Genomic DNA, 9232 nt, shown 5'->3' with positions numbered 1-9232 from the left:
ACCTAGGTCAGCCGTGATGTCACAGGCCAACTTGATGAGGTCACAATTCCTACCACAACTTGTCCTTCCAAAGCACTGGGGCTACCAGCACAGAGCGGGCCTCCTTTGTCCTAGGACACAGCCAACTGGGCAGGGCCCGGGCATCTCACCCAGGTAAGCTTCAGATTGCAATAGTGGGGAGGAGGTGGTTGGTTCATGCACAAAAAGAGGCATGTAGTCCTTGCCAGCCTTATAGCTTTGCGCCCTGGAGAGGTGGTGAAACCTGAGCACCCCCCTCCCGCTTTCTGTTTTGAAAGCAACATTGATGATTCAGATTTTTAAACAACAGTACTTCATTGGGTCCCAGATAGGAATATTTGAAATGCCTATTATTTTAGACAGCAAGGTAGGAAGAAAACAGGTGAAAGCTACCTGTACCCTACCCTTGGGATTGTTGTGTTCCAAATGGGCACAGCCTCCCTTCCCATGCCATCCTCTGGGTGAGGCCTGGGGATTCCCTGGTGTTTGCAGCTCACCTCCAGGCAACACAGACCAGTCCCCCTGTTTTGAGACTCCTTCAGGTGGTGAAAAGTGGGGTATAAAACCAGCTGTTCTTCTCCATCATACTTACTCTGCTTCCAAAGTCTTTTCCATGACCCCACTACTAGCTGGTGTTTTTCGTCCCCAGGCCATTCCCGGGCTAAGGAGGGTTCAGCTGCCCCGGTCCTGGTCAGAGGGAATCAGACTTCTTCCTTTCCCCCATCACTGCAGGAAGGATGTCAGAGCTGGAGAAAGCCTTCCGTAAATTTGCCACCTACGGAGACACGGCCGCCACCGGCAACGACATGACGGGCAAGAACTTCTCGAAGATGCTGAAGGAGTGTGGCGTGATGGACGGGAAGTGTGTGACCAGCACGGACGTGGACATCGTCTTCAACAAAGTCAAGTGAGCGGCACAGTTGGGGCTGCCGAGGGAGGCAGCAGGAAAAAGGGCTGCCAGGGGACCCCTGCCCAGACCATGTAGCCCGGAGTGGTCATTCGCCATGCGAGGCGATTTGACAAATGCATGCTTGCAAGGAAAATGAGCGTAGCGTCGGTTTTCTGTCTCTAAGTGAGCGGCATTGAACTTCCCATGGGAGAACCGTGTAGTGGACAGTGGGTCAATACTTAAGACCGCCTTGCTCAGTTTTTGTGACCATGCAGGAAGCCCTTGAAAGGTCAACCTTTAAGAAACCCCAAAAGTTATTCAATTGTGCAGAAGACGGTTGGGAAGCAGAGCTGTGGACACGGCCACTCGTGGCCCCTCCCCTTCCCACCCCCTCCAGGCCCATCATTGGCCATTTAATATATATATATTAATGAACTCACAGCCATTCAGGAAACCCTTCCAGAGTCATCAAGAAACCCCAGGGTTTCATGAAACCCTGGTTGAGAAAGCCTGGCTTATTACAATGGATCAGCATGGTGGTGGTGGGTTCAGGTTTTCACTCGGCCATGAAACTCCCTGGAAGACCTTCGCTCGGGCATTTCCTCACCATCTAGGCTACCTCAGTGGGCTGTCGTGAAGAGACAAAGAGGAGAGAAGAAATCTTGGTCTGCCTCCCAAAGATCACGGGAGAAAATGTGGGTTACAAAAGTAATAGAGATGGGTAGGAAACATGGAGAGGTGTGATTAGGCACAGAGGAAACTAGATGTAAGACCTGCTTGTGTGCTACAGCTGACGTAGCTCTATCCTGCATGTGTACCTGTGTCTGCCCAGCCACTCACAATCTGCCTAAGTTCATAAAATCAGCATTTCTTCTTCCTCCAAGGCTAGGGTTACCATCTCTAGGTTGGGAAATACCTGGAGCCTGAGGAAGGTGGGATTTGGGGAGGAGAGGGACTTCACTGGGGCACGATGCCTGTAGGGCCCACCTTCCAAAACTACCTTTTTCTCCAGGTGAACTTGCCTCTGTCACCCAGAGATCAGTTGCTGGGGATTGGCAACCCTACCCATGGCAGAGCTGTGATCCGAACCCAGAACTCTGGGGTGACTGTTTCCTGTCTCTCCTTAGAAACAAGGGGGCTCGTAACATCACGTTTGCTGAGTTCCAGGAGGCCATCAAGGAGCTGAGCGTGAAGCGCTTCAAAGGGAAGTCACCTGACGAGGCCTTGCAGTCCACCCATGATCTCATGGAGGGCAAGGAGCCTGGCAACGTTGGCGTGACGGTGAGTGACAGGGGGGCCTGGGCCTGCCCGCGGTTCCTCAGAGATCCCAGCTGGGATCGTAGAGCACCCAATCCGAAGCTTGAGAAGCCAGCTGGGATCGCAGAAACAGCCAATGGGAAACAAGGGTCACTGCTGTTCCGTAACCAACGAGATGCCAGAGTGAACGTCCAATGAGAGATCTCAGATGAGGACCAGTGAGGGTACAGGGAGGAGAGATCCTTTTGTTCAGGATCTGTATATGTTGGGTAAGGGTAGGGAATGCAATAAATAAATGTAATAAATAGAATTAGATTCAAGTGTTGGTCTGAAGTAGCACCACAAAAATAGAATCCAACAGCCCCTTTAAGACCAACAAAGATTTATTCAAGGCGTCAGCTTTCGAGTGCAAGCACTCGAAAGCTCACGCCTTGAATAAATCTTTGTTGGTCTTAAAGGAGCTATTGGACTCTATTTTTGTTATAAATAGGCTTAGTTCAGGCTGTTTTGCTTGGGTCAATAAAGAGCAGAAATGAATGACCAGTGTCCTGGTCTCCTCTTGAAATGAGCAAAAAGGAGCCAAAGGTTGTCTTAACAACATTACACCCCCGTCCCCCCACCCGGGCAAACCCGTGCCCTGGGGCCCTACCTCCACCACCACTCACAGGAATAAAGAAGTAAATTATCCGTAAAGTTAAACTTGTATTTATCGGTACCTCCCACAAAACCAGGGTTTAAACATTAAAAAAACAAGCTCTGCATGCTACAGTTTTCGCTTCTTCCATAAACAGCATGTCCATTCCCCTGCTGCAAACGATCAATACGCCCATAGACGGCGGTGGCGACCATGAGGATATTTTTATTTCCAGGCCGCTCCTCTCTAGCAACAGTCTCATTCAAAAACAGCCGGTTCAAACCAACAAAGGGAGGACAGGCTCCATCACTAAAAACCTGGGGACAGGTGGGTCAGAATTTCTACCCAGGCCTAGATAGGGTGGCCGCAGGGACCATTCAGATGTCGCCAAGTGCTGGCCTTGGCCTAAATCATAGGCTTGGTGGAAGAGCGCCGTTTTATTGGCACTTTGACCGTTCCGAAAGTCTTGGCTGGCTACTCATTCCATGAGGCTGAAGCCAGGCCTGAAAAAGCCCCTGGATCTGGTCGAGACCAAGCACATTTCTTTGGGGCCAGGGCCTGGGGATCACCAACAAGTTGGATGTTAGCAGAGCGGAGTGCTCTTTGGGGGGTATTCTCGTGGGGGACCCTGGCAACTGCCCTGCGTGCCCAGGTGTTGAGACAGCCCTGGTTGCCCCTTCTTCCCAGTTCATGCAACAGGAGCAAGAGTCCAAGCACAGCTGACAGATCCCAGAACCCAACTGCATGTGTAAAGGAGGTCTGAGGCTTTTCCAAAGAGGCATGTGGAGTGTGCCTGCCCCCTAGTGATATGCTCACACGTCAAATTGGGAAAACGCCGTCAATTAGAATAGCTGGATTCTAGTCCAGCAGCACCTCGGCTGCCAACAAAATGTTCAGGGTTTGATAAAGGGGGCCTTGAGGCTCAAAGGCTCAAGCCCCATAAACCTCCCTGGTCTTTAAGGTGATACAGGACTCGAATCTAGCGGTTCTTGGGAAGAAGGACGCGGTAACCCTTCGAAACGGTGAGAACTTCCTGGCTCATCTTCATCCCTAGCAGCAAGATGACAAAACTGGTGTCCAGCGGTACCTTTAAGGCCAATAAAGTTTTATTCTGAGTATAAGCGTTTCTGTGCAGGCACAATTCTTCAGATGCACATGAACGCCTATGCTTTGAATAACATTCGTTCGTCTTAAAGTTGCCGCTGGATTCAAAACTTTGTTCTGCTGCTTCCGCAATTGAAGCTGACTATACCCTCTGAAGGGCATCGCGCTTGGCCCTGGAGCCTGAGATGTACATTGGGCCTCAACTAGGGCTAGGACCTTTTCGGTCCTGGCCCCCACCTGGTGGAATGAGCTCCCTGTAGAGCTGCAGACCCTCCAGGAGCTGGCTCAGTTTCGGTGGGCCTGCAAGACGGAGCTCTTCTGCCAGGCATTTGGTTGGGGCCATTAACTAGTATCATGCTTTGAGCTGGCCCCCTCCTACTTTGAGTTTCCCTGGGATAAACGGGATATATTCACAGGCAATTGCTTTAGACATGAATGTGGTCACGGAATTTGAGAGAGGTGTTTCAATGTGTTTTAGCTGGTTTTGAACTAAAGTCGTCCTGGCTTCTCTAATGTTATTTTAACCGCTATGTATTAATTGTTGTCAACCATCCTAAGCTGGCTTGCCGGGAGGGGTGGTCATGTGTTCCACATAATATATTTCTGGCAAGGCCTTGGAGAAGGAGCGTGTCTCTTGTCTTCAGTGTTACTCAGCACTTAACACCCACTCAGAGCGGCTGTCCCGCCCCTGAGTGCCTCCTCCTCCAACCAGCTTGCTTGTCTGTCCAGTGGCCAGCCAATCACCTTCCGTCCCCCACCCCAACCACCCCCTCCTCCTTCCACTTCCCTCCGAGGCTTGGAGGCTGCAGATCCCTGCTGTGTGAGAGCTGCCCCTGCTGGTGAGTGCCCTAAGAGCTGCCTGTATCCTTTCCAGGTCCTGTGGGGAGGGGGAGGCTGTCTGCAGAGTTCTTCCACCCCATCCCCCAATCTAGCACCCATTATATTCCTGAATGCAATGGGCTTGACCCCTAGTACAAATCATAATCATAATCAGCAAGAATACAGCCAGTTATGTGCAGTAGATTATGTGCTTAGAGCATGTGTAAATGTTATATTCCATTCTAGACATGTAGTGCGAGGGACTTAGACAAATAAAGGGCTGGATCCAACCAACTTTCCCATTGGTAAAGCCCTGACCCGGATCGCCCAGGCAATCCCAGATCTCGGAAGCAAAGCAGGGCCAACCCTGGCTAGTGTATGAGGCTAAGGGAGCTCTGAGAGAACTGTGCTCTGAGAGAACTCTGAGAGAACTGTGAACCCAAGGTCACCCAGCTGGCTGCACGTGGAGGAGTGGGGAATCTAACCCGGTTCTCCAGATTAGAGGCCTCCACTCGTAATCACGATACCAAACTGGCTGCAAGGATCTTCCTGTAGAATCAAGGAGCCTGTCTGTCCTGTCCCTCAGGGTTGCATAGACTAAAACCTGCTGCCTGCTCATCCTCTCTAACTCGCTGTCCCTTCTCCGCCTTGTAGAAAACTGTTGCGGCCGGTGCTGTGGACAGACTGACGGACACCAGCAAGTACACGGGCTCTCACAAGGAGCGCTTCGACGAAAGCGGGAAAGGCAAGGGGATGGCTGGCCGGGCGGACCTGTCGGATAACACCGGCTACGTCGGCAACTACAAGGGGGCCGGCACCTATGACAAGTCCCACTAGGGGTGGGCTGAGGTCTTGCGGTGTCTTCTGGGGAGGCTGACTGCGGCTCCTGCCCCGGTAGGGAGAGGCCAATAAACCACAACTGCTCTGACACACTGCTGTGTGTTGTGTGTGCGTTTGGCAGCAAGACTGGTTGGCAATATTTGGGGAAGCCAAACGTGTTCCGCTCCTGAGCGTACGAGCCCCACCCATTTCTCCAGTGCTTGAACTATGATGAAAGGAAATCCGCGATCCATCAATACTGGCATCCAATCTATGTCTGCAAGCAGACATGAAATGGTGCATTTAGGGTGATGATCTTAGTTACCGTCTTAGTTTTCTGGGGGGAAAGGAAAGATCAAGGCCGGTCTGTTCCCAGGACCTGCGCAATGTCAATAAGGAGAAGGACAGAATTCTACATCTGGGTCACAGAAGTGAGAAGCACCCATACTGGATGGGAGATACACTTCTGGGTCGCAGTGTGCGTGAATGGGATCTTGGGGTAGGAAAAGGTTCCTGTTGGCAGCAGAGGATGGGACCCGCAGTAATGGATTCAAACTACATGTAGAACAATATCGGCTAGATATCAGGAAAACGGTTTTCAGTCAGGAGTGTGGACTTCTAATCTGGTGAGCTGGGTTTGATTCCCCACTCCTCCCCATGCAGCCAGCTGGGTGACCTTGGGCTTGCCATGGCATTGATAAAACTGTTCTGACTGAGCAGGAATATCCGGGCTCTCTCAGCCTCACCCACCTCACTGGGTGAGTGTGTGTTGCGGGGAGAGAAAGGGGAAGGCGAATGTAAGCTGCCTTGAGACACCTTCGGGTAGAGAAAAGCGGCATATAAGAACCAACTCTTCTTCTTCTAGTTCAGCAGTGGAATGGGCTACCTCCTGTGGTGAGCTCCCCCTCACTGGCAGTCCTCAAGCAAGGGCTGGACACGTACTTTCCCTGGATGTTTTAAGCCGATCCTGCATTGAGCAGCGGGTTGGACTAGATGGCCTGTAGGACCCTTTTCAACTCTATGATTCAGATGATGGATGATGCGTTATTTAAAAAGGAACCCCCTCCAGTGTGACTGCCAAAGCCATGATCCACTTCAGCCCCAGGCAACTGGGCAGGGAAAGGAAGATGCTACCAGGCTCTAGTACAGGGTGTACCTGGCAGTTTCTTCTTTCCTCCCAGCTCCCCAGGCCAAGTGGTTAAATATAGAGACCTGATAGCATCTTCCCCTCCAGCGGGGTGGAGCAAGCTCTTCTCTTGGCTTCTCTGGAATTCCCAGGGTGGCAAAGCCTACTGACGGGGGTGGGGGTCAAAAGGCCCTCCCTATTGTCGTCGCTCACCACAGCACCCCGAGTGCAACGCAACAGCGATGGCGAGGGGGACTTTTTGTGTGAATTAAAACCCCCCGGGACGTGTGGCTACGGCAGGCAGCAGACCTAGCTGGTCCTGTGGGGGGGGGGCTGTTTGTGCAGGCAGATCTTCTGACCCTTGTCCTTTATAAGCATACAGTGAGATGGAGAGCACCTTAGCCCATTTATTGCAACAGAAGCAAAATGTGCAAACGTAAAGTGGAAAAGTGATGCATCCCTTGCTGTTTTATTTCAAGTGCCACTCCCTCCTCTGCCGCCCCCCCTTTTGGGTGTGGTTCCCCCCCCCCATGATCCCAAGAGTGTTTCTAACCCATTCTTTCTAAGCGAACGGAGTATAACTAGCCACAAAACAAAGTGTAGGGAAATCCTTTGGGGTTGTACTTTGCCCGTTTCGTTTGGGCCTGCCCAGCTGTGCAGTTCCTGTAAAGAGCAGCAGAGAGCAGCAGCACGTTCCCAAATCCCAACGTCCATGCGCTTTAGAAATGGCCTCGGAAACACAATCTGGGATTCACAGTTCCCGTCGTTGTGGGTGTGTCCGAAACAGCTGTTTGTCCCTTGGAACAGCTGATGCAGCCCGTGTGCTTCTTCTCCGTATTTAGGGTAGAGCTGCCCTTTCCCCTGCACTGCCAGCATGCTGTGGTGGTTACAAGCGTCATGAGTGTGTGTGTGTGTGTGTGTGTGTGTGTGAGTCCCAGGATCAATCGTCACCCAGTTGTCAAAACAAAGTTTGTCCAGTGGCACCTTTAAGTTCCGCAACCTTTTATTCAAGGTATAAGCTTTGGTGTGCACGGACACTTTGTCACGCACCCGAATCTCTCAAGTCGTCAAAGCTGAGTGACCTTGTGCTGGTCTGTCTCTCCCCCGCTCTCGAACCTACCTCACAGGGTTGTTGTGAGGGGGAAAACGGGAGGGAAGGAAAACAAGCAGACTTCGGGGCTTCACTGATCTAACGCAAGGCGGGGCAAGCGGATTGATTTGAACACGTTCGAATGCCTGACAGCAAATTGTAGACCAGGGTAGTCAAACTAGATGTCCATGGACTACAATTCCCACGAACCCCTGCCAGCGTTTGCCCCTGCCATGGACATCTGGAGGGCCGCAGTTTGACTACCCCTGTTGTAGACTAACACACAGAAACGATTGAGGGACAGGGAATGGCTGAGTGTTATCGATAAGAGGCATTTTTCACTTGGGGTGGTCTTTGCTTCCCAAGCTGGCACATTTATTCAGGAGAATGTGCCCCTTGAATTCCACGCAGCTTGCTCCTAAATCCAGTTCACCTGGGGCCGCTGTCACGGAAGGGCCTCAGATTCGTGAGGTTTTGAAACTCTCCTGCTTCCAGGGTGTTGCTGAATTGGGGAAAGAAGAAACTGCCTCACATCCTTCTAACGCTAAAAGCCCCAGTTCCTTAGCAGCTTCCAAGTTACCTCACACTTGCTTCAACCTTCATGAAAACCGTAACCTCACGAGTGTTGCCTGGGAAAAAAGCTTCATCCATTGGTTAGAAAGCAGATGGTTCGTCAATTAAAACATTCTTTTAATTGGCCGACAGCTGCGGCGTCCACACGACACTTCATGAGAGCAGATGAATGTTTTTAGTGGAAGGCAGAACTGGAAAAGAAGTGCCGTTTTATTTTATTTTCCCTTCGCTGATCTAATACTTTACTGGCACTGAACACAGCAATAGCACATGTGTGTGTGTGTGTGTGTGATGTTATTTTCCTGCCATTTGAAGAGAGCAGTTCAAAGTGGCTCACAATCCCCTTCCCTTTCCTCTCCCCACAACAGACACCCTGTGAGGTGGGTGAGGCTGAGAGAACCTTGATATTACTGCTCGGTTAGAACAGCTTTATCAGCCCAAGGTCACCCAGCTGGCTGCATGTGGGGGAGCGCTGAATCGAACCCGGCATGCCAAATTAGAAGTCCGCACTCCTAACCACTACCCCAAACTGGCTTTAATACTCCGCTTTTCATTATCCGAAGGAATTCCAAAGTGGCTTACAAAGTCGCCTTCCCTTCCACTTTCCACAACAGACACCCCGTGAGGGAGGTGGGGCTGAGAGAGCACCGACGAAACAGCTCTGTGTGAGCAGCCCTAAGAGAACTGTGGCTAGCCCACGATCACCCAGCTGGCTGCATGTGCGGGAGTGGGGAATCAAACCCGGCTCTCCAGATTAGAGGCCGCCACCATGATGAGCAATGTGCATCCAATCTTCAGTAATGCAATACTGTCGGAGCGCTGGGATGCACAACCATAGGTATCAAGGAGATGCACATTAGGAGGGCCATCGCACTATAGAGGATCATCTCTCTGCCACGTGAG

At 51.4% G+C, this 9232-nt stretch overlaps 1 protein-coding gene across 2 annotated transcripts; it reads left to right on the top strand.

The window, feature by feature from the left end:
• Positions 1 to 58: 58 nt before the first annotated feature.
• LOC143826241 (tubulin polymerization-promoting protein family member 2-like) lies at positions 59 to 5649 on the top strand. Of its 2 annotated transcripts, none has more exons than XM_077314939.1 (4): positions 59 to 153; positions 751 to 925; positions 2035 to 2188; positions 5376 to 5649. In XM_077314939.1, exons 2-4 carry the CDS (start codon positions 756 to 758, stop codon positions 5556 to 5558), a joined length of 507 nt encoding a protein of 168 aa, XP_077171054.1. In that variant the 5' UTR covers positions 59 to 153; positions 751 to 755; the 3' UTR covers positions 5559 to 5649. The 2 variants fall into 2 exon arrangements, with proteins under 2 accessions (XP_077171054.1, XP_077171055.1); XM_077314940.1 differs by having other exon boundaries at positions 668 to 925.
• Positions 5650 to 9232: the final 3583 nt, after the last annotated feature.

Source organism: Paroedura picta, chromosome 16, assembly GCF_049243985.1.
Source record: "Paroedura picta isolate Pp20150507F chromosome 16, Ppicta_v3.0, whole genome shotgun sequence".
Lineage (NCBI taxonomy): Eukaryota > Metazoa > Chordata > Lepidosauria > Squamata > Gekkonidae > Paroedura > Paroedura picta.
This window is presented reverse-complemented; position numbering and strand designations above follow the sequence as displayed.

Bases quoted from the DNA above. Each gene is read 5' to 3' on its own strand.
- LOC143826241 (XM_077314939.1), top strand. From the start codon at position 756: ATGTCAGAGCTGGAGAAAGCCTTCCGTAAATTTGCCACCTACGGAGAC. The intron at 926-2,034 runs GTGAGCGGCACA...GTCTCTCCTTAG, and splicing joins ATCGTCTTCAACAAAGTCAA to AAACAAGGGGGCTCGTAACA. The intron at 2,189-5,375 runs GTGAGTGACAGG...TCCGCCTTGTAG, and splicing joins CTGGCAACGTTGGCGTGACG to AAAACTGTTGCGGCCGGTGC.